Source organism: Motacilla alba, chromosome 5 (genome assembly GCF_015832195.1).
Source record: "Motacilla alba alba isolate MOTALB_02 chromosome 5, Motacilla_alba_V1.0_pri, whole genome shotgun sequence".
Classification (NCBI taxonomy): Eukaryota; Metazoa; Chordata; class Aves; order Passeriformes; family Motacillidae; genus Motacilla; species Motacilla alba.
In genome coordinates, this window is record NC_052020.1 from 29789959 (window position 1) to 29816095 (window position 26137).

General features: G+C 35.6%; 1 protein-coding gene across 20 annotated transcripts in view; it reads right to left on the reverse strand.

The window, feature by feature from the left end:
- GPHN (gephyrin) overlaps nucleotides 1-26137 on the reverse strand; it is a 271041-nt gene that overhangs the window by 66038 nt on the left and 178866 nt on the right. For 11 of the 20 annotated variants that reach the window (XM_038137440.1, XM_038137423.1, XM_038137422.1 and 8 more), the window contains 3 exons: nucleotides 23964-24098; nucleotides 7325-7381; nucleotides 933-974 (listed from right to left, as the gene is read on the reverse strand). In XM_038137440.1, coding sequence (XP_037993368.1) covers nucleotides 933-974; nucleotides 7325-7381; nucleotides 23964-24098 — 234 coding nt within the window. Of the gene's footprint in view, nucleotides 1-932; nucleotides 975-5198; nucleotides 5271-7324; nucleotides 7382-23963; nucleotides 24099-26137 lie in introns of all 20 variants that reach the window. The other 9 variants (XM_038137426.1, XM_038137439.1, XM_038137427.1 and 6 more) reach the window with 3 other exon arrangements.

Genomic DNA, 26137 nt, shown 5'->3' on the forward strand with positions numbered 1-26137 from the left:
ATCAGGTCTAGAACCTGGCCCACAGTGTGAGGTAGAGCAAACTGTTAACTTCTTATGGAATCTTGTCACCTTTAAGGGATTCTTTTAAAATACAGAATAAGTAACTATACATGCTCAAGACTGATTCAGTATAGCAGGAAACCTTAAGTCCATCTTTTTGATACTCATCCATTTATCAATTACAATAATATGATGAAACCTAATCTTTACACAGCAGGCCATGGAATTAATTTTACAGTATTTTATAAACTTTGTTTTATCCCATGATGTTGTGAATTCTAGTTTATCTTAAGGTATAACTTCTTTCTTTCCCATTCTAACTACAACTGAAAGCATTTTCATTTTCAATTCTTGTTAAGATGGTACTATACCTCATTATAGAAGACCATCATGAAGCTGATACAAAAGTATTTAAAATGGTAAATGCATTTTGTCAGGTAGTGACTCAAGCCAGAGCATTGGACATTAATAATGAATTTCTGGTATCATAAACCCACCTATATCTATTCAGGTAATTAGCAATCATAACCTGATGACCATCTTTACAGAGTCCTTCCAGTTTCACTGTCTGAAAATGGGCCAGACTAACAAGTGAAGCTTTTTGCAGCCTTGACATCTGTAAATTTGTTTTTACTTAATGTAAGAGATAACCAAGGATGTTTTTATTGTATAATTTATGCTCATATGTTATGTAGTAGTTGCCTAGCTACTGGACTATACATCATGGTGGTCTCAGACTGGTACAGTGATTTTAAAACCACGCTGACCATGGTTGCAGATTGATCATGCAAAATCTGCCCCCCCAGCTGATTTTTCCCCACTTGTGCACAGTGCAATGCAAAAAAAAAAAAAAAAAAAAAAAAGTAAATAAAATTAAAAAAGTGTGATGGGTGAGCAGGTCGACTGTGTGAGAGAACACGTGCAAAGTATACCTCAGAAACACTATAGGTGGATGAGCACGAAGGGAGTCGAGCCTGGTTGTGCAGTGGGGAAAAGAAAACATTGTTAAAAAAGAAATGGTGGCACAGTAAGGGTCTCAGAAGGTTTTCTGTATAGGTGGTTCCAGCACTGAGATAGTGGCAGGGGGTTCATAAAGTTTCCATGACCAGCTATTTCAGAAACTTCAAATTCATGCCTTTTAAGGTGGAAGCTTCTTAAAAAGGGGGGAAAAAATACTCTATTTGAAAGTAATTAAAACTAATCATGAATCTGAAGACAAATATAAATTCTTGGTCCTTTAGATATCTGACAACACTATCTTTAGGACAATAAGGTATTCTAGGACAAAACTTTACTGATCTGTTTCATTTAAAAGTATTAATCATATTCTAACTATACAAAGGATACAATCTTATGGGTGAAAACCCATAAGAGGCTGTGAATATCTTTATGTGTTGACAGACTCAGAACCAGCATTTTGACAAGGAGGTTTTTCTTCAATCTGCCCTAAAAACCAGAATAACTTGCAAAGTTCAATGACTAATGGCTAGATATAGGTCAGTAGAAATCTGCAGATTATGCCCCTAAGCAATGTCATGTGTGTGATTCTTGAGGGATTCTGTCCACTGCCAAGAGCTTTCAGTGCATGTGAACACAACTTAATTGGTAACCTACAGTTTTACTGATTGCTGAAGACAAATTTTGTTTCTATATGATAGTCATTATTCCAAACTATTAATCACTCAGACATAACTTGAGTATTAAAAAAGACTCGCCAGTAATTTATAGAAAAATCCTTTCTTTAAGTGAAAATATTTCACGTTTCACTGTCTGAAGTAGGAGTAAAAGCAGCCTAATAAACAAAATGTAGAAAAAATGGTTCTTATGAATGTACTGAAAATCATGTCTTGATTTTTTCCTAGGGCTGAAAAAATGAATTATCAGGAGCCTTAGAAAAACTTCCTTAGACTTAACAAACTGTACATCTTGTGGTAAAGATGAATCCAGCAATGATTTCCACACAGGTTATTAGTGACCACTTGCTGACTTAGGTATATGATGGACTGAGCAGAGGACATAGTATTCATAAGAAGTCTCTCAAGAATATTTTTCAGTTTCAAATGTGTATTTCATATTTTTTTATTGAAATAGAAAATATCACTTCCAATAAATTTCTACAGTCACACTGGTCTGTACTAATTTATGTCTCCATTAAACATGCTTTTTCTTTTTTTCCTCAGAAAGTTTTAATACTCCACAAATATTTTTGCTCCTTTCTGGCATTCTGTATTTCATTTGCTCTTCTTGATAACATTTCTAAGGAAATTTGAATCAGTTCACATCATCTTAAATATGCACACACACTCAGAATTTTCTTCAACTGATGAAATGTTTCCTTAAACTGAGATGAGTTGCAGAAGGATTAAGACAAAAATAGAAAATTCCTTCAGACAAAGAGCAAGACTGAAAAACACAGTTTTAAGAAATCAACTGTTATTCTTAAACAGTCTATTTTATAATTATAGAAGAAAAAAAAAATCCTCTTCTGACAAAACAAAAAATGTTTCTAGAAATACAGCTTTAAATCTTTCTAAGAAAGGTAAGGTGTGCTTTTGCTCAGAACAGGGGTGCAGCTTTTCACCTAAGACTTTTGGATGAGGCTCTAATCAACATTTTCATAAATAATGTCCAGCCATTGTTTCCATGCTTTGTCTTTCAACAGCATGGAAAAAACCACTGGCCTCGGTTTTGCAGGTGAGGATCCAAAGAATGCATGATTAGCAAGAACCATCACAACATGGGATTTTTACATATCAGCAACTAGATACACAGAAACAGCAATGATCAGAAGCTTTGGAACTATACTCCACAAATTTTCAATGGCGTTTGAACTCAATCTGGAAAGGACGTCTTTGCAATTCATTCTGGAATAAAGGTTCCACCTTAATGGTACTGTGCAACAGCATTTTGTTTTCACTTCTGGGGCTGGCCATCAGATACTACATGCTCCCCCTCCCATACCATTCAATACTTTTGCCACGTTGTAGAAGTATCAAAAACCTACATCTAAAACCCTTTCCAAAAGCAGTATGGAAAAAATGAAAATTATTTTTAAAATTAACTATTAATAGATCTCACATTTTTTTTCTCCAATTGTTCATCTTTGATCAGTCATTTGTATATTGTCTTTTAAAATGCTCTTATCTAGAACATCCATTATCCCTGCATGAATCAGAGGAGCAGTGACAAAGCAGCAAATTTTAGCAATGTGTTCTGCTGAAACTTAGAGGCACATGCAGAATATATGGAATATTTCTCTATTTACTTACTCACATTCCTTACTAACTGACTGACTTCCATCATGGAGGATATGGTCATGAAATAACAGATAAAGTGGCACAGAGGAACAGGACAATTTCATGACAAATCATGTTGTCATGCTGCCATGGCAAATGTAGTCACAGCTTTTAGTTTGAAATCTTTCCCCTTGTGATATTCTGTGAAATAATGTATGATTAGAGCATCTTTTTTGTAGTACCATGTTTCATGGCATTTTTTTTCCTGGCTTTACATTTATTTTTAGGTACTAAATCAGGAATTTAACAATAACTATTTAAAATAACTTGCTTTATCTTGATTTTGAGTTATCACCAAATCTAAAATATGACAGTCTCCCCCCAAAACTTGGTTCCTAAAAGATTTGCCAGGATAAAGATATCAGATAAAGGATGAAGATGTCCTTTAATCAAATTTATTTTACAGAAAACTGCAAAATATTAGCAGCTCAATTTCCTTGTATTTGATCTGCAAAAGATTACAAACTCAAGAATTTCTACTTGACAATAAGCAGTAATCAACTGTATGTCAGATACAAAGCTGTATATGCAAAAGAACCCAAATGTCACCCTGATTTTCTAAGACTTTGCTAAGCCTTCTGATGTTTGCATTCTTGTAACGAACTTTCTCACACACAGTTATGTAAACAACCTATGTTTTGCATTCTTTCATGGAGGAGGAGAAAATTGATGGACTCTTGGTCTGTCCAGTGTCATTGGAGAGGTGGCACTGTCACCCTCCAATCCACTGTCACTTTTAGAAAACTATAAATGTTGGAGTCAGAAAATAAAGGTCCCTCTTTTTATTCACCTGGAAAGCAGCAGTGTCCGTGTCGTCTTTTCGTGTCATATTACGACACCCAAAAGGGGCAAAAATTATCAAATCATTTTCATTACAAAAATTATGTAGCACTGTATAACCTTAGTGGATTATGCATTAGAATGATAGTTCTGAGGATGACAACAATCACAGTGTATGGAAGACACAGAGGACATGAATCTAAAGAAATTACTGAGAGACCCTTCAGTGGATGGATGTGCAAAGGGATAAAGTGTTACTAACTTTCACATTTACTCTGCTACAAACTTTTTCCTAATTTTCATTTTATGCAAAATACGTGGCTTGAAGACACTTCTATATAGAAATGCTGAAAAGCTATTCTTAATTTATGAAGTGAACTACTAAACAAGAGGTCTGCTGTCTGTGTTATATTGGATTTGACTTGCTTTATTAAATATTTCTGTGAAAATTGGGTGACTTTTATAGGGTGTCATGACTGATATACTAGATCCTAATTCTTTTTTCATAACTTTTTTTTCAATAAAGAACAAATGTGACACAGAAGAAACATGCTGCTGTATTTTTTGCATTAGTCTGCTATAAAAAGCAACAAAATTTGCATAGTTGACATTCAACCAAATATTTACCTACTTTGTGAGATAAAACAGGGACCCAAAAAGATTAATGGCAAAGACAGAGGTACATGTGAACCTATATGCTTTTGGGTTACCTTATATTAGCCACAGTTTTTGGTTCATGTAAGACTATCACTGGCAGAAGGTATTTTTATTCTTTAAATTAAGGCTATCTGTTTTATTCCTTGCTAAGCTTAATATTCAGGAAACTTTTAGATATGCAACTTTGATTTTGGAAAGGGATTTGTTTTAAGTTTCTGTAAAGTCAAGCAGTTTGATTAGCACTCATTAAAATGCAGTAGGATATTCTTTACAACAAACTGTCAATCAGGTCAGGTTTCTCACATACATTAAAATAAAACCCCAGCTAGAAAAGAAAGAAAACACAAAGGAAGAAATGGAGAAAGAAAGGAAAAAGATAGGGATGAGAGGACAAACCAATTAGATTTGGTGTTACCAGCCAGTAGAGGTTTTTTAAAAAAATCAGATCACCGAGTGAAATCGTACGTTTACTCGGAGAGAGCATCCTTTGACATTCCCTTCTGGGTGATCTCTGAGCTCCTCCAGCTTTCGATGGAGCTACATGTAAACATCAGAAAATGAATTGAAAAAGCAACCTGTTCTCTTGTCACAGTTCTTTTTCCTTCATTTTTCTTTTGCTCTTTGTTTTTGTGTTTTGTTTTGTTTTTAATAAACCATAGCATAATGCATTTCTTACTGCCTCTGCCAAAACATCTCAAGACATCAAAGAGCTTTGAACAACACAGACATACAAGGCTCAGTCAACTTGGAATCTGGAAGCAAGATATCTTTGCTTAACATGGCTCTTTTTCACTACAGGCAAAAAAAAAAAAAAGAAAAATGAAGGGAACTATAAAGCTACTGAATCTCTGTTACATTGGGCTTTTTTGAGTTTTTTTGCTTATTTATTAGTAAGGCTGTGTTCTAGAATTTATTTCCATAAAAATAATATTTATGGAAAATATTTTATTTGATAAAATACATTTATTTTATTAAAATATAATATTTTGATTTTTAATTTTTCATTTCTGTAAAATGAATATTTTCATGTTTGGGATCCTTAATTAGGATTTCCCATTTTCTATAAGGAAGATTTTCTGTCTACACATATATATTTCAGGACATGGCATTAAATCACATAAAGAAATATTAATCCAAAACGAGCTATCAATGGGTCTTCATAATAACAGATGAAACCCACCATTTAAATTAGCTACATCTTCTGCATATGTGCATACATTATGCATCTAGATCTGTGTGTGATGACCGATGCCTCAAAATGCACGGTCACTGCAATCACAAACAGAATTTTCAAAAACAGCACAGAAACTGTGGTTGTCTTGTATTTTTATCCATGTGAATTCAGTGGTCCTGAATGCCTTCCCCTGAAACAGAGCCTCATTCATGTACACTGCTCTTCTGATCTACAATGTAATTAAAACATCTTCCCAAAACACAAGATGAAAAGATAAAGCCTCACAGACAGTGAGGAATGCTACAGATGTCTCTAGCTAGAATTTGTATAAACAAGTAGCAACTGACTTCTTTTTATATGCTAAGATCAATTTAAATGGAGGCATTACCGGAAAGAGGTGCATAATTAATCCTTTCCCTCCCCTTCTTTGTGCTCAGTGAAATAACATTTTCACAAAGAGCAGCTGTAGAACAGTGTTAGAGAACAGAGAGGATGGCTTGTCCTGGAACAAATGCAAAACACTTACAAACAAAACCAAAACCAAAACAATAGATCATAAACCAAGAAGACAGGAAAGGCAAGGAGAATAGAGAAGAAAAAATAAATAATTAGTGGTTGAGAAAGTGCTAAAAGGAAATAAAGTAGGAAAAAAGTGAAAAACTGGATAGCTGAAATAGAGGCAACTCTTGAGATCAAAGTGGGTTGGATTGCATATGATCAGCATCTTGGTTCAAAACCATTTATCAGGGTGCAACACTGCGTATGGTGGGTACTGGTTTAGATATCTGCCTGTTCTGTTAAGCAATCTAAATATTTGTGTATGTTTATACAAACATTAAAAGGCAGAAGATACTAACTATCAGCAAAACAGTGGCTCCATTCTTATTAGTCTCCTGTGAATATCTTTCACTTGATCTTTATCTACTTTGGTTTTTTTTTTCTAATTCAAAGGCTATTTTTATATATATATATATATGAAATATTCAACTCTCTTGAAATGGTCTTTTGCAGTATTAAATGCAAAAAGTGTGAACTCTATAAAATTTAATTATGTTTCAAGATGGGAAGCAGTAGTTTGAAGATGAGTAAATCACTTCTCTATGTAACAGGCAGATCAGAGGAGTGGTTTAATCATGATCACCAAATTACAGGCACTTAAAAAAGATTGTTATTATTTCTCACTTCTAGAGACACCCAAAGCTACTTAACTGGCAGCCTGCCTTCAATAGGTTGTTCTATGTGTAGCACAGAAACAAACAAAATGTGACCCAACAGCAATAAGAATACTGAAATAAAAATGATGTGATGGTGAGAAATGGAAAAGCCCCTTCCCTCCCTCCCCACACCTCCCCCTTCAAAAGGAAAAGTGTAGGCTATAGAAGAAAACTTGCAAAATAAATGTTAGAAACATATTTACTTTGAGGGATCCAACTCTACTAGCAACTCCTTTGCTTTCATCCGGCCGTCTAATTTGCTACAATGGGGGAAGATGGGTAAAAAAGACAGAAGAATAAAGAAAAAGTGAACTTAAAAAAATTTCCACACAATCAGTTAGCAGTACATGCAAGACATCAATTTGACTCTCTGAGACACCTCTAGAGGACAAAGACACAGACTCTAATTTCTGGAATAAATGACGCTTTATCATGGCATTTTAAACTTGCTTTGTTGATCACTTCTTTCTCAGTATATTACCAATCTGGCACATTTGTTACATGCTGAATTCACTAATGTTTTTGAAAGAATACATGTTACTTATCTGATTTGGATATTAAGAATAATGAAATTCTTGAACTCTAAATGAAGGAAAAAACCCCTATACCTTCTATCAATCATATGAGCAGAGTATGCTATAACTGGGAGCCTGCAAGTATCATGACTGATACCTGATAGAATGCCATACAGATTCCTATTGACCCAGGCCTAGAGATTTTAGCCACTGCTATCAAGATTCCCAGTTAAAAATTATGCTGCCCAACCAGAAAATTTTAATGCCAGACCAATATTAGATTTTAATTTAAAATATCTAATTATCTGTGTATATGACCCCCAACATCTCCTATCTGATTACTTTTCCTTTATTATATATGGTTTTTCCTAGATGATGCAGAGGATGGAAGAAACAAATGAGATAGCTGCTCAAAAGGCTTCATATTTTTAGAAGTATGCAAAATAAAACATTCATTTACAGCAAAAGTTATTTTCAGAATTTCTTAATCTGGTAAATATACCACTTTTACCAGTAAAGTGAACATGTGTCATTTGAAGCAGAGAGGAAGAAGACAATAAAAATTACTTTAGTGACAACCTACTACTCTGAGCCAAGACTGAACTGAAAGTTCTTATTATCTTAACTAAAACAAAATCCCACACAACTGAGGTGAACCTTTTTAAATCACAGTAACTGTCTTGAAGAAATCTCAGCAAGGAAACCAAAGATTGAATGAACCATGGAATTCAACTATGCTTTATGCTCTCTGGAGCACACTAGCAAGGCACAAGTTAAATTGTCCAGTTTTTTTTTGCCTGACCCACACGAAATAGAGAAATTCTTCTTCAAAAAACAGTCAAAACTGAGTGTTTTGTTTTTTTTACTTGTATTTGATTCTCAAGAAAACAATGCAACTAAACAATATCTTAACAAATTAAGTATTTAATTCTGATGGGATGTCATTAGCAAAATATACTGGAAACATTTATGTTAATTTTTGCCTTCCTTCCCTGCATTAAGATAGCATCCAATTTCAACTCTCAAGTGAAACACTGTCACTACTGCTATCATGGGACTCCAAGAAAATCTCCAATCAATACTAGTATATAGACCAAGAAGAAATAGCCATTCTTAAATAAACTGTGTCTCCTTTAGAAGACACACTCAATTAAAATATATGCAGCTGTAACTGAGTTGCTACATATTAGCTTTGTATTTCCTATTGGGAAAAAAAGAGCACCTCAATTTGAAAAAAGATCCTTATCTGAACAAAAAACATTGTGAGTTAGAGCAAAGATGCTTTCCCCAACATCCTGGTTAGGTACTACCATCCCAATAATAAGAAATAATCTAGTAGAACTGCAATTCATTTTATCAATTTGGAACTTTTAAATGAATAATAAATTTAGGTTTGTTTGGAAAATGAGAAATAGGAAAAAATAAATGCTTATAATCTCACATAATGACATGGAACTAGGGCATTAAGAAAAGTGCAACATAACACAGAAACTTTAAGGAAAAGTTGTGACGGCAATTCGCACTGCCCTTAAGGGAAAAAGTTTTTCTTTAATTACTCACCAATTGTGGCTGCTCAAGTTGTTCTGAAGGTTTAGGATTCAGTTAGAAATGAGACTGGAGATATTACAGGTGCCTATATCTAATATTATTTAGCCTTTCTTTCTTCAAAATATATGTAGAAATACATACACAATGTGTATACTGTGAGCAATGAAGTTCTAAATGCTTGCATATATAAATTACAAGGAGACAATCTAAGTTCAAGTCTTGCTTTACATCCATGGCACAGTTAATATACGTGACAGTATGTTTTCTACAGGAACATTGCAGAGTGCAAGTTGAATGCTTTTCAAGGGATGAATCAGAATTACATGAGTATTGCACAAACAATACCACATCTGTTTTGGGAATTAAATAGGGTATTACCAAGAAGGCAAGGGACAGCAGGAATAAAAACCCATATCTTTTTCATGGTGAATACCCCAGAAAGGAATTCAGGTGTATCCTTATCTTTCTCTGGTCAACTGTAGGAAGACCTAGAAGTTATAATTCAGAAAATGGCATGGATTATACATCCCTTGTTTTTCAGAAACTCAGCTAACACAAGAACCCCCATGACGGATGAACATCGGTAAATAGAAAAGATTATGATGAAAAATGTGCGCAAGTGATTTAAATCAAAAGTATCAATACCACAACACAAGCTAAATAAGTGGATTAAAAGATGAGGCAGGAGCAACACCAAGTATTTATGGGAAAAATGTTACCCGAAAATCCAAAGGGTTTTAAGGTGACAAAGGTTTTGAAGGGTCTGAAGGTGACAAATGAAGATACTTAATGTAAAGAAGGAAGAAGGGTGCTGTGTAGGGAACATTGCAGGAAACTAGGAGAATATAATGCACTGTCAGTTCATAAATGCATTACATTTACATCCCTTTCTTATTCACAATGGAATAACAGCAGGAGTTAATAGCTAAAAATTAGCTGCAACTATCCCTATCTTTATATCTAAAGAACAAGGTGGAGTTACAGTTGGAGCAGAATGAGATAGGAAGCCAGCTGAAGAAAACTTAGGAAGCAAGGAAACCAGAAACAAAGAGTGAGCAAAGAGGAATGCTCAAATATGGTTAGTGGATTTGTTAGAAGATGAGAGAACAGAAAATGTTTTCTAAGCCGAAGTCTCACATATGGTTTCAGTGTTATTCCACTACCTTCTACTTAATAGGGCACATGAGAAATGAACCTGTTATCTTCATCCTTGATTTACTCCAGAAAACAGAATTTAGAAGACCTAACCTTAAATACGTACCTAATGTATCCAATCTATCACTTATACTTGTCATAAAGGAAGAAGAGCTCTGAACAATTATCTAATCTGAGACTCTGCCTTTGCTGGATTTATTGAAAGGAAGGGTTCCACAACAGGAGAAATAGCCTCAAACATTTAACACTATCCATCTTAGACTCCTTTCTGATAACATATTCTATTTGTTCTGCCCTAAAGTTTCCCTGCTTACATTCCGGCAAAGAAACTGGAATTTTGCAGGACCCAAGACTTTCAAGCAAAGTGTCTTCCCATCCATATTCACCAAAAGGCCAAACCTCTGTCAGACTTTTTTCCAAAATCAACATATGAATGGTTCATAATGACAACATCTTTTTGATATGATTAAATTACTTAATTCTGAAACTGAATAAATGCAAAACTCACCATAGAAATTTTTACAGCAATGGTTTAAAAAGGTGTCAAGTACCTTATTTGATGATCTAGGCACACAATGGTGGAATTACGATAATCAAAAGTAAGAGATTATACTATACAGCATCCAAATCAAGTTCAGATTATTTGCTGTACACATAAGAAAAACGTAACTGTTCTCCCACTTGATTACTGCTGCAGAGATCCAAAATGAATGGTGAATAAAGAAAACCATTATTATTACTTGTGGAACATCTTGGAGTCTGCAAAGAGATGTTTAGTAGGCGTGTTATACCACACATCCCTGACAGCTTGTGATGACAAGTATTTTCTGTTTCCTTCCACAAACACAGTCCCTGTCAGTTTCTAGCCATTGCCTCTTATTGCATTTAGCTGGAAGTTCCCTTGTTCCCTAGCTGCCTTAGGGAAAGTGCAGTGCAATGGAGTGAATATCCTTTATTGAATACCAAATAATGAAACTTGCTTGCATCATATTTGTCAATGTGAGTCCACATGCTGTTGAGAAATATTTTATGAAGCTGTACATTCCGTGAGAAAATAAGACCTTCCTTGGTTTTTTTTCAGTTTTACCTGCCACTATTTGCTTCCAGTCACTGTTTTTTCTCACAGGGCAGGGCCTCATGTTGAGAAAAGGATGATCAGTTTTGGAAATCTAGAACAAATCTGCACATGTGATGCTCCTACTTTGGTTCACTTCCTTCAGCAGAATTCCACAATATGCCCTGAAATTGCTTTTATTTTTTTTTACCCCCAAGGGCCATACAACTAATCAAGGAAAAATATAGAAGAAAAACAATAGGATAAGCCCCAGTCCAGCTTAAAGAGGTATTTTGTGATTCAGTGAAAAGGTAGGTGGAAGTATAGAAAAATATGAAAATGATCCTAAAGATAAATGCATTAAGAAGATAAAAACATTAAACCATACCAGAAGAGAAATTAAATATGAGTCAGCATATATTCAAACAGCCCCCACATGAAGGGGCTCTGAAAGAATACAACACATAAAGAATAGGGATATTTAGAGGCCATCAGGAACTTGTTAACAAAAGCTTGGAGATTTCTCCAGCTGATAAAGTGCATTCAACAAGAGAAGGAGGTTCAGTTGATGAAGAGAAACTACAAAAGCTATACTATGCATATTATTATACCATTATGTTCCAAATAAATGTTCTTGAAATCTCTCATACAAGTTCTCACAGAGTTCATATTAACCGACAAACATATCTCAAAAGTAACTCAGCTGGCAATGATTACACATCAGTTGGCCAGGAACAAAAAATCTTATGTATTGGCCAGATCACATAAGGGAGCTGAATGCAAAGGAGATTTAAACTTATGAAGATGGAAAATGCATTTTCTGACCCTAAAGAATGTTATTCGAGTTCAAGGTATGCAACAAACTGAAAAAAAGTGAAGGGTAGTGACATCCAAGTAAGGAAAAAAAGAAAGAAACTGTAAATATTCCATGTCTGGCAAGAAGTAATTTTAATTAGTGAAGTAATCACATACTACTTCTGAACAACTTTGATGGTGGGGACAGTGACTGTCAACTTCCAAATATTATATAATACAATACCGGTGTCTAGGTGGCATGATTTACAACCCTTACTTGCTTAATCAAGAGTGGAAAATTCTGACAGAAATCCAAACTTTAACTTGAATTCTCTTCCCTGACAAGAACAATGTTCTACATCAAGTGAGCAGTTTCTACTGCTAACAAAGAGCTTAATACATTTTTAATATAGCAGCAAATAAATTCAACTTAAAAAATGCATTATGCATAACTTTTACATCCATGCATAAAAACCAGATTTGCACTTGAAAGTATTTTTACTTCTGCGATTTTACAGCAGACAAACACCAATTAGAGGGGGCTTCTTAAATAAATGGGGAATATTTCAAACAAAGGGAATACAGGCTCCTATAACAATGACATACATCCTCAACAATAACATACATTCTCGACCAATAAACATATTCATGCCTGTGCATTATACCACAGTTTGTCATAAAAGTTTTATTGAGGTTGCTGCACTTCTTGATAACATTAAACCTTAATGTTAAACAAAAGTGTAAATGCATGTGAATGCTAATGGATGCCAATAAAACAGCATTGATCATACCATCTCAAACTTTGCTCACACTACCCACAATTTTTTTTTTCAAATGGGCACTACTACTCACACTGTTCCATGTGTAGATGTAGAAATAAACACAGTGCAGGTGGAACAAGCAGTGGTAAAAAGTACAGCAATTTTCTTACTGTTTTCAAACTCGTATCATCACTAGATCGAGTGCTCTGTTAACACACATAATGGCAAAGATAATGTAACAATGTCCTTACACAAGAGACTTTGTACACTAGTAAGTTTACACCAACATTTGTCAGTTCTTCAAAAATATCTATTGACTTCTGTGAAATTTAATGTTTAGAAATAAAATCTAAAAGTTGATAGGTAAATGCACAGCCAGGGCAAGACAGAATACAATAAATACAAACACATAGTGTGCTTCTATTTGTAGTGACTTCAAGTCCTAAATCTCATTCAAACTAGAGATCCGGGCATGTGACCGCTAGGTCCTTACTGTCGCTATAAAGTGAACATGTTGGACAACTCTCTTGTCACACAGCTGAAGTTTTGCAAATCCTTGACCTGCTCAATGCTGCCTTCTTGACCACAGCCCTTTCTCTTCTCATAATGCTATTGCTACCTCCTGGATCCAAGCTACTTCCTACACTTCTTCAAACACTCTAAGTCCTGCAGCCTCATCACTCAAGAGCCACAAATATTGCTTTGGTCTATATCAGACCTTTACCATCCAACCTTTACATCCAATTTCTCCTAAATTCAATACTTTCAATCTTCTCATTTCAGACCCATTTGATCACTTTTTTGCTGTCTGCTGGCGTATTTTGCTCCTCACCTATGCCGGTGGACTCAGTGATTCTCTAGCTTCCCCACAAAAGAAAGCAGAATTCACACCTCATGCTCCTGGGTAGAGTTTTTCAAACCCCAAACACCTAACTCATATATCAGATATCTGTCTTGGCAAGAAGGAAAGGTCATATTTAAGGCAAAAAAAAACCAACAACCACTCTAGTCCTGGGTGGTGAAGTTCTGTATTTTTTTATATACCTTTTCCAAACTGATGATTCACTTCTGAATATGCTATTTTACCTTGCTGTCCTGAGCTGAACTTCAGTTTTAAAAGCTGTAGCAGATACAGTGTTACAGCACATACAGTGGCAGACGCTGTCCTTTAAACACTTTTAGACACTAAGCTAGCTCCCATCAAAGATACCTTCATGGTCACGGAGAAAACTGTTGCACCAATGAAGTCACTTAGAAGTGACCTGATGATGGGACAGGTAAAGCAAACCAGCTCTCTGGTAGAGTTACAAAGCAAATAGCTGCTCTCTTTGACCACTTCTAGCAACAAAATTAAGGGAGAGATATTTGCACTGGGGCTTAGTGTAATGAGGAACCTTTGAAAACAGATGGGGCAGTGGGACTTGAAAGGGAAGAGGACAAGCACTTTTAAGGTTTCTTTTCAAATATCTGTAACAGCCTGCATTTTATCCTTTTGACTAGACAGGGCTGTGTGTAAACACATCTTGTCACATGTATTTCCTCACATTTATTCATCTTAAGGAGTTCAATAATCAAAGAGGAGCGGAAGGGTTGGTAAGGATGTTGGAAAAGGGTGTACCCAGTAAAGCCACGGGAAACAATGAAAGCAGTGAGAGAACAATATCAGAAGATTAAGTTAAGGTGGGAAGATCTGGTGCACAATTCACTTTGCAGAAGCTTGAAACAACATGATCTTTAAGTGGTACTAACAATAACCTGGTAAATGGCCAAGGTCAATCTTTGTCCATACTAAAAGTGCTGTTGTGTGAAACCATTGTCCAATGAGGCTGTCTGCAAACTTCATAAAGCAAACACCAAGTTGCAAAGGACTGCCATGCAAACATGTAAGAACTCCTTGCTCAAAAGTGCTCCTCACATTTCGAAAAACTACATATAAAAGAAAAAAAGCAGTCTTAAGAAATAAACTGCAATGGGCGATGGTGCAAATTTTAAAAAAAGCCAGCAGCTGGTTTGAAGTCTTGCTAAACCTGTTACTGTTTCTTACAGAACAATTTCCATAAATCTACTGTAAGGTAATCAAATGGGAGGCCCTGTTTCCAACACAGGCATTGGAGAGAAATATGTAAGGATCCCTGTTTTCTCACAGACCTTTTCTATATAGACTTTCTCTACTACTGCTAGTTTAAATAAAAAGCAACACACTGAAATGTATGTAGGTTTCAGTAAATGTAATGTATCAATATAAGCCTACAGAAATTGTATCAATAATGTATCAATAATATAATTGTATCAGTAATGTATCAATATAATATTATTAAATGTATGTAGGTTTCAGTAAATGTAAATATCAATATAAGCCTACAGAAATTCATATCCAACAACGTGCAATGATGGTGTGGAAGTGATCAGAAATAGAAAAAAAACACTTCCTTTCCTTTCAAGGAAGTAAACATACTGTTGAAAACTAATTGAAGAAATCAAATTCTACCCTATTCATAAATGCTCCTTATAAAGAAATATGTATAAATTTTTCCTTTTGAAATGAAATCAAATTGGTGAGCAAATTAGGGGCAATTAATTTTAGCATGTAAGACTTTGGAATGAGTTTGTTTTAAAGGACAAAAATGAGGGAACTTGACTGAGTTAATTAACATAAATAAAACCTGAAAATTTTTACGTATTCCTTTTGTCTGGCTGAGAAATGAATACAAGAAAGGATTGGCCAATTTAAGTTAAAAGGCAAAAAGGCAACTGGGTGTAGACTGACCAATGAGATAGTGAGATTATAAAACAGGGCTTGAGACAGCTGAGCAGACGGGAAAAACTATTTTTAGTTTGCTGATCTTTGATGGTATCACATATTATAATGTTAAATCATATTAGATATTGCTCAAAATTGGATTTAAGATCATAGAAACAGTAGGTGCCATTTACTTTCAACTCCTCTATTTCCTAAAACCCTTACCAAAGGTGGAAATGGACTTCAGAATCTATTAGTACACTTGCTAAAGAACCTACCACTTGAAGGGAATTGCATATTTACATCATGAGAAAAGCAATAGCTGTGCTTCAGATTCTTGCTTCTCTCCCCTGTCTTGCAGCAGACAGATGTTACTTCTGAGATGAAACCAGCTAACTTTTACTACAGATGATACATTAATCATTGGAACATGCATGCCTTGAAAGAGCTTTATTAGTCTAAATATCAGTTTTGGCTCCTGGGAACACATAACTGCCTGCTGCGAGACTACCTTCAGCTACCTTCAGTTGCCTGTTGGGCTGGCTTTGGCTGGGTGCAGGTAATTTTCTTCACAACAGCTGGCACAGGTCTGTGCTTTGGATTTGTGCTGGAAACACTGCCAACAATACAGAGATGGTTTTTCTACTGCTGTGCAGTTCTTGCAACACCATCAAAGCCTTTCCTGTTCCTCCCCACCAGCAAGTGGGCTCGGGGTGCACAAAAACTGGGGATGGGACACAGCTGGATGCTAGAGAAGCTGTGGAGAAGGTCATAGCTGGTGCTCCACATCCTCTCCATCATTTCAAGCTCTCCTGACCAGACCAGCTGGGTACACACATATGGATTCTGGACAGAGTACTGAATGCATGTATCTTTGTGCCTTTGAATACATAGATATGAAAGGGTGAATTAAACCCTTTTTCTTCTAAAATAGCATCAGCTATCTCTCCTATAACATCTGGCACTAAACTTTGCTACACCATCATTAAATTGTTTAATAAGAAAGAACCAACAAGAAGATTGCTGTTTATCCTTAGAGGTACATTTTTAAATCTGCTGATTATTTAATCAGAAAAGAACACAGCAATAAATAATGTGGATTATTTATTACGTCAAGAGTCAGTGAAGGAACAAGCTGAGCTGTTAATTAAATCAGCTTAATGTATGAATGGACACTAAAGAAGAGGAACAAAAGAAAACCAAATTCCTACACACATAAGACTATATGAAAATTCAGCCCATAGGATGCACAGTTTTACTCTTGAAACCATTTTTCATGAAGAAACAAGATTTAGTCAGTTGACATAAGTAATAGGAACTAACAGCCCCAAAGAAAAAGGACTGAATGGAAAAGGGAAGCCAATATTTTTGTGATGCCATCTTCTCTAAGACATAAATATGATCTGCAGGTGCCAACAAACTCAATAAGCATCAGTGAAAATAACAGAACTAGATACACTGAAAATGTAGCCTGCAAACAATTCTGCAAACCTCTGTAGAGGTGCATTCACAGTAATTTCTAACTGAAGACACTGGATGAAAGTCAGATGTAACTACATAGCTGTTGGTGAAAAAAACCCAAACCACAAAACAAACCCTAAAACCCTCATCTTGTGTTACATCAGGATTCAAACCAGAGATTTGCTTTGGATAGGAACTGAAAAGATCTCAGTAAGGCTTCTAATGTGAGAAGGATGCACATCTTCTCCCTATCTTAAAGAAATGACAAATTGAAGTTACCAGAACTTGAAAATAACACTTGGCCTTGGAAGACAGCATGGTAAGAAATGAAAACTCTTGTTCCCAAAGTCAATTGAAAAAAATTTTAAGGAGGAACTGACAATCAGATGCAATGCTAGCATACAGAGACTAGAACCCATGCAATGCATGTGTGAGCCAGGATGTACTGAAAGATTGTTCTGTTCTGAAGGAATACACATACAGAACAGTTACAATTTGAGAAGAAAAAGTATTTCTAGGGAAAGACTGAGTAACCTTTTCTGACCTGTTTGAAATTTTTCACTGGACTCAGGAAAATAATTAAATTCTGTAGCTTAATAAACATTAACTAGTAATTAAGACATACAAATGTAGAGAAACTTTGCACATTAGAGCTTCTTTGTATCATTCAATCTATAACATGTCTGAAAAGTAGCTGATTCTGTGACTGCATGAATTCTTCTGGATGTTCTGGATCTGAAGCTAATTCCCAGCTACTCTAGAATAAACAGTTCTTCAACACGACTAAGGGAAGAGAGCTCTATTTTGGTGCTTCTATACTATTTAATACCAACTCCAGGTATGAATAAATAAAGTACTACTTGAAACAAACATATTCAATAAAAAAGTTAGGACAAATAAGTAATAATTAGTTAGGACAATAAGTAAGGATTTCTACTGAAATCCAATGTTCAGCCAGCACTTTACCCCAGTCCATCTTCTCCAAAGACTTGCTGATGGTTCTATTTTGGTACTAACAAAAAAATGCCCAAAAGACTATCCCTGAAGTTTTTGACCTTCCTACAAAGTGTATCTTCCATTTTTGAAAGCATTTTAGTAAGTATGATGTATTTGAGGGATTTTTAATATCCTAAGCAACCAAGTTGCTTCTTCCTTAATTAAAATGTCTCACTCTCGAAGTTGCAGCATGTTGTTAACTACCAAGGTTTGTAAACAAAATGTAAACTAAAAATAAGACTTCTAGGGCTGCATTAGTCACGTGTTTTGCCAAGACTATACACTTTAAACAGTGAGGGTAAAAGGTAATGAATATATGAAAATATTCTGGTATCTTAATTAGTAGTTGATCTGAAAACCACTGCTGTACTGTATTGAGAAGAACCCAGGAGGATACAGTAGACTGATGTGCCTTAAGAAGCAGGATTCATCTTAAGGCAACTAGGGCCACTTTCTACTCAAATACACATTTTAATAGCATCTCTTTTCACTAAACATAATTTTCTGTAATCCTGGAATGTACATTGAAAAAAACAAAGAGGAAATTGAACCCAGAAGCAATCACAAAAACGGAAGTTTTAGCAGGAACAAGTATCTAACTACATCTGTGTGTATATTTTAAAGAAAAAGCAAGAAACCCTTACAGTGCTTGGAGTGTGATCTCATCAATGTAGATCATCCTAACAATATGAAACGTTCTCTGCACTTTTCCATGCTCCTCAATCTAATCACAGCTAAACAGCCATGCCCAAGCGCTTGCTACTTACTCAAGCAAGTTCCTAGGTAGAACAAGCTTCAGTTATGCAAACTTCACAAATAAAAACGAAACAAAATTCACTTGGAAATTTAGTGTATGCATTCAAACTTTAAAATACATTTACATACTTGCCATATTCCACTTTGATGGCCACCTCAAGAAGAAACAGTAAGATTCAAGAAGAAAAAAATATTATGCACTCAAATGAACACAAAATATCTACACTGTGGATACTAATACAGCTTACTAAAACACACCTTTAACAGCATCTTATTATTAGCTAAAAATTTCTGGTAAAGAACCTGATTTTTCTTTTACTGATAAATATTGAACATATCTACTGAAAAATTTGTAATGACAAAAATTGACAAAAACATCATTCCAACTCCACTTGCTCCCATCTGCTAATGTGCTTACTTCACCTAGCAATTCTATATTGAAAAAGTACTAGACTGAAAATATAAATGTTTATTAGATTTAGCATTAATTTGTAACTCATTTGATTGTGTGGATGTCAATCTACACATTTCACATTAAAGTGGTGGATCCTGACAAATCATTTTTTGTTAGCAGTAAGCATGAGAAATTACTGAAATAATCAGGGTTTTTTTTTGTCACAGAAGTAACTTACATCAGTTTTTTTTTTTTTCCAAAAGAACTTTAAAGTATTTTTCTAGGCTATTTCATTTCAGAAATTCTCTGCAACTGGAACATTTACAAAAATTACATGTGCCATTCTTTCTACATTGGGAATATTAGGTCTTTAGGTGAATATCTACTTAAGAAGGATACAGACAATAGTTCTTCACGGGAGACAGAAAGTAACAGAAAATAACCAACTAGCAGAAATAAATGTCCTGTTACAAAGAAGGTGTTAATGGATGGAGCAGTGAATAGGTGAGATGACTGTTTTGCTAGACTTGAAAAAATTCTGAAAAGTAGCCTTGCTTGCTCATTTTAGCTGTAAGATAGAGCCTATAGTCTTTTATTACACGGGAATCAAAAGTTATCTATTTCAACTACAAATATGTAAGGATCTAACTTACTACTGAGGGTTTTGTCTGGTTCAGTGTAACGGTGCAATGGACAGCTAGGGAAGGGACAGAAAACAAGCAAGTAAAGTAGAGAGAGACTTTCTCTTAAGCAAAATGAAAGGAGTGAAGGGAATGAAGCAGTAAGATGGAAAAAACCCCACACTCTCATCTTAAAAGTAATAGAACAAGTTCCTTAGGATTCTTTATGATCAAAGATAACACTGGAAGAAACTTTGCACATTGAAGTGAAAGAACTGAACATCAGTGAGACTGATGATCTTGCAAAGTGAAATACTTTGAACATCTCTTGTCACTGAAATGAATTCCTGGCGATAATTAAAAACCTGTCCTTGGTCTTCTAAATCTGCTGCCTTTGACTTTGACACACAACACTGCCAAAAATTAAGTACTGATTACATCATATATGTATGGGAGAAGTGAAGACTTCAATTTGAAAACTGCAATTTTCTTTCATACTCATATGAACCCACTAAGAGTAGAACAAAATTCAAAGTTTGAAATAATGATTTAGTCATTCGCTCTGGATATATTCTTTTGAGTTATCTGAATTTACAGATCAAAGGTTTTATACTGTAAGCTTAAAAAAACCCCAAGAATCAACATTAATGCAAACATTAGAAAAATTCTCTGTATTTATAAAAGTACTTTACCCTAGGTACCCCTACTGCTTTTGTGTCTGAAAAGAACATTGCATTTTACGTCATGAAAATGCCAACCCCAAGCACATACAAAAACATAGTGAGATCTTAGAATCTGAGCAGCTACTGGAATGACTAGAAAAACTTGTAAGACATACTGTGCCATCCTAAGCTTCTGAGAGTTTTCAGCACATTCATCTAATCATGTTAAGAAAGCCACGCAACTTTTCAACAATCAAAATTATATTGAACAAGATAAAAATATGTCACAACCACTATAAACTTTATGGTTGAATGACTGAAAAGGAAGGCCTGTTAGTACAGTTTTTCTCTGAGTAAAACTTGATTGCCTCTATATGTGAATCCTTCTACTACAAATATGGTTTAAACGCTCCATGTGCGGTGGTCGATTTTGTTTGAAACTCAAATACAATTATAGAGAACAAGAAAGGTGTTCTGCAGAGATTTATTAAAAGCTAACAAAAGCTGGTTTGCTTAATCTTGGGGGGGGTACTTATTCACTGACACAGAGTAGTCCCAATGGCAATTTGTATTAAAAAGTTCCTACCTACCAAGAAATTGAATTACTTCTTTTACCAGGAAATTACATTTATGAAAACTGATTGAAATATCCAGGTTCCAACTCAATATTTATCATTTAGTACTTTGTTAGAAATGGAGATTTTCAGAAAACATGGATAGCAAGTTGTAAACAGTAAAGCAAATTTGCAATTAAATGTTGTATTTTGTCTACATGATCTGGTTGTATACATAAACAACATTACGTTTTCCAAAATATGATTATGGAAAAGTAAAATCTTCTAAAAGATCAATCAAGAGCATTAGTAACCTGTTCTCCCATACCTTTTTTCCAACATCCTCATGCATTAGTAACCTGCTACTTACATTCATTTAACAGAGGTGCTCCCGTCATTGCAGAAGCTTGATTTTTTTTTTTTCCTGAGACACACAGAGCTTTGTGTTATTCAGCAAATTCAGTAAGAGAGATGTAAGGGTTCATGTACACTTAGGACAAAAAAATGCAACAAGAAAATGGTACAGCAAAATAAACTGGAATATGCAGTTGACAAAGAAATATAGTGCCACTTGCTCTGTGGCTAGACCACCACTCCAAAAATAAGTATAATCAAAGAAATATTTTTTTCCCCGGACACTTTGTTTCATGTCATATATGCATGTTTTGGAGCCCTGAAATGAGTTCCTAAACCAGCAAATGAGCGTATTGAAAAGATACACACTTGCAGATTAAAGAAGCGAAGCAAACAACCTCAGAACATCACCTGGATGCTGAATTCTATTTACTTCTGTTCTCATTACTGTGTGGGGAAGAGGCCAGTACAAATTTAATTCATATTTCACTATTAGAAAGCCGGGATCCAAAAGGAAAAACAAAACAACTGAAGACATTTAGAGACATTGATAATCTTGAAGAATCTGAATGAACCACATTTCTTAATAAATTCAGATGATGTTTGAAAACTTGAGGATACTGTAAATTACTGAACAAAAATATAATGGGTAGTTTCTTTGTTTTTTGAAAGTAATATATAAAATGAACCAGAACTGTCTAAGTGGTAAAGAAGCTTATGTGCAAAATCCAACCTCTAAGTAATAGGAACAGATGCCACCACCTGTCAAGTTTATTTTCCAGTATTTTTTTTAGTTTTCCCTATATTGGCTTGTAACAAACCACCATCAAATACACCACAGAAAATCTCATCTAGCTAGCTGTTGCATGGCAATTCCTGTTGTAAAAGTGGTGTGGTCTCACACATTTTGAACAAAATCTGATTTTGCAGTCATACATGAAAAGCAGGTCTCAACATGAATTACCAAAGCATGATCTAATTATGAAATGAGCTCACCTCCACTAGTTGCCCAAACACAGTTTCAGATTTTCAATCTGTTTCAAACTTCTAGTACATTCCATCTATGATCTCTGAATCTATCAAGACAGACCAGAGGACTGCATTCTGCTTCATAACAGACAGGCTTTACTCCTTCCCACTGTGACAAACTTCCTGAACATATATAGGTATCATCTAGAGCTATTTTCAGCAGAGCTGTCTCTTACTTATGCCTGCTACTTGGTCACCTTTCGTTTTCTTTGGACAATTTTGTTTTACCAATGGGCATAAGGCTCAGTGCAGTTTCTCTATTTTGTCTTGCTCTTCTGCTCTGAGCATTGTAATGTAAAAAGCTCCATGTTTTTATTTTTAAGCCATCAAACAAGATACAATTTTTTAGGAAAAAAGTGAAGGAGATGCTTACAGAGAGAATTTGCTGAACAATCTTAAGAAAAGTAGACTATATAATGAAGCTCAAGTTTGCTGTCCATCAGAATAATTTTGATTCTATTACAGTGAAGGTAAGTACTGCATAAAACAATCCCATAGGTTAAACCAAAATATTTCTTTGGGTGGTTTCCCATAAATCTTGTTTCCTGACAGAAAAGAATGAGACAGTAGGAGAGAAGAACTAGCAGATGCTGGCAATCATTTTAGCAAGCAGAATAATCTTCAAGGATCATGAGTTAGATAAGAAAGAATGTTATTATTTGCCATCTGCTACTGGTTTATTATTATGTCAACATCTGGTGCCACAGAAAGATCTCTGTGATGTGAACGCACAAAGCAAATTTAGACAGTTTTCTTCTGCTGAAAGGAATTCTGCTGAAGGTAAACATTACAGGCCTTGCCACTGGTCAATTTGCTTAGTTTTTGATGTATGCTATTTAAAGCCTGATAAAAAGTAAACATGTAGAGTTCACCTCAATGATTAACTAGTATAGTCTAATCACTAAGAACTGAATAATAATCCCACAAGGTTGGCATTAAAACTTTCTTTCTATTAAATTTTGGCTGGGTTTTGTTTCCAAATGTCAGGCAGCAAATATCTAAGTTTGAGCAAAGCCAGTTGGTTTGGAAGTCTTAAACTGAACAATAATAAAGTGGGGCACAGATCTGCCCCAGCCCAGGCTAGAAATTTGCACATACATTTTTTGGACAAAATACTGTTTGCTTAATGTTGTTACTCAGTGGCAGGATTATCTATGATCCTGGGGATACTGAAGGACACTAAATACATTCAAAGCGCTAACATTTCATATTCATGATGGGTATTGCAAGAGATAACACGAAACTTCAGTAACCATAAGGTGTTGGTGGACCCACAGGTTAAACTGTGCACCAGTACATGTGGAATGAGCTACACTGTCCTGCATTTATCTATTATGTAGAATGACACAACCCTTGCATGCGAACCAACCTTGTTCAGCAGAGGCAAGACATTAATCTGATAGGTTACAGGGCTGAGCATGGAGCTTGCAAGGCATAAGTGTACTTACTTTTGGTGTTGGGCAGGATGCAGTGGAGAGGCGAGAGGTGGCTTGGGCACGAGGAGATTCTGAAGGAGTGGTACTGAGGGAGGCTGTATCACGTGGGAGAACCTGAACACCACGAGAGATGATGGAATCTGGAATCTTAAAAAGAAGAAAGATGGAATTAATAGCAAAAAATATACTGTATGTGAAACTTACTTAAAACCTTACCTCAAAACCACAGGAATACCCCACTCCTCAGTTTGCACACCTCCTCATACTCAGTGCTTGGCAGTGGTTAATGGCATACTCTCCTCATTTCAGTAACAAATGCCTAACAAATATATAAGGTCACATTCTAACTGAAGTAGCACAGAACATACTAGTTGTTCTGAAAAAACTATGAATCAAACATACTACAACATGACAGAACAAGAAAATAGTGGTTTCCTCTTAAATCTTTGTTTCAAACCCAACGATGACCAACAATGATTTCTACCATGGCACTAAGGGAGGCAGACTTTCCATTCACTAACTAGGGGGCAATATTCTAAAAAGAAAACCATTTGCTAGAAATTTACTGAACGCCTCTAAAGAAATGTCATGCAATGAGAAAATTTCTCACAAGAAATGTCATGCAGCGAGTAAATACTCTTTATTCCATGAAGACTTTATTTCATCTACAAAATTCTCAATGTAAGGCTTGTGCAGCAAAAGCTACAGGCCTCTCAGGAGTGAGGGAAGGCAAAAGCATTAGAAACCACAATCCAAAGCCAATACTTGGTTTAAAATACATTCTGAGGGGGAAAATAAAAATTCAGTCTTTTTTTACTTCCCACGTAATAGATTAGAGTGCCAGTTAGGGGAACATATCCCTCCTGACAAACAACTGGCAAACTAGTAACAATGGATGAGGAAAAGGCTGGGGAAATCAACAACTTTTTGCCTCAGTCTTCACTGGCAACCTCTCCTCCCATACTTGTTGAATGGATAGATCTTAAGCCAGAGGGACGATTAAGCCCCACTCTAAGGGACAATCAGAGTCATGACCACCTGAGGAACCTGAACATACATACATCCATGGGACCTGAGGGAATTGATGTAGTTGAGAAACCACTGTCCATTGCATTAGAAAAGTCATGGCAGTAAGATGAAGTCCCAGTTGACTGCAAGTAGGGAACATCGCATCCAGCTTAAAAAAGGCTAGAAAGGAGGAACTGGGAACTACCAACCTGTCAGCCTCAGCTCTGTACCTGGGAAGATCACAGAACAGATCCCCCTACCAGCCCTGTTAAGGCACATGGAGGACAGGGAGGTAATTTGAAGCAGCAAGCATGGCTCCACTGAGGGAAAATTCTATCACAGCTAACCAAAAAATATAGACATTTCAATCTTTGAAGGAATATATATATATATATATACACATGCATATTTTAAGATCTTTCTCCTCATTAAGAATTTCTTCATTCAGCCTGATGTTCAAGTTCTAAGAGAAGCATCAGAAGAACCCCCGTGTCTGGGGAAAGTGGCAGTAGCAGACAATAAAAGGAAGCAAGAAAGGAAGATTCAATGACAAGCCAAATCATGAATGTTGGGAACTTCCAGACAGGAGTTTTTTAATAAATGGAGATGCTGTTACCCTGTCTGCATCTAGGTATTATGAGCATTCTTGCCTACTAAGGGCAGATAGGGAAGATAGAAGCCACTGGAAAGTATGGCTTCCAAGAACAAGCTTTTAGATAGGTTACATTTACATGTAACATAGCTGTTACATTATTAAGAACATTAAGAGAGCTTTGTTACTTGTCTCACTGTAGTTAAAATAACCAATCCTAATACTTGTGTCATTAAATACACCTAATTTTCCACTTCCTTGACTTCCTTGGTTCCCCTCTATAAATAATGACTATGTCTAACTTGGCAACCTTGACTTAGAAACACTAGGTTATACCTAGGGGATCTTATTTCATCATATACCCTCGTCCTCCCGTTCAGAGTTTCTTTTGTTTCTAACTTGTTCGTAAGATGTGTGAAAACAGATTTTGTTCTCAGAGTGCCACCAACTGCCTTCTCTCTGCTCTGCCATGTTTCTAGACTGCTTTTTGCCAGTCAGTTTCTGTCAGCTCTCCTCAGAGGATCTTTCAAGGCTAAGCACCTCAATGCTACAATTTCCACTGTAAATTCTGAAGTCAGCAGAGTTT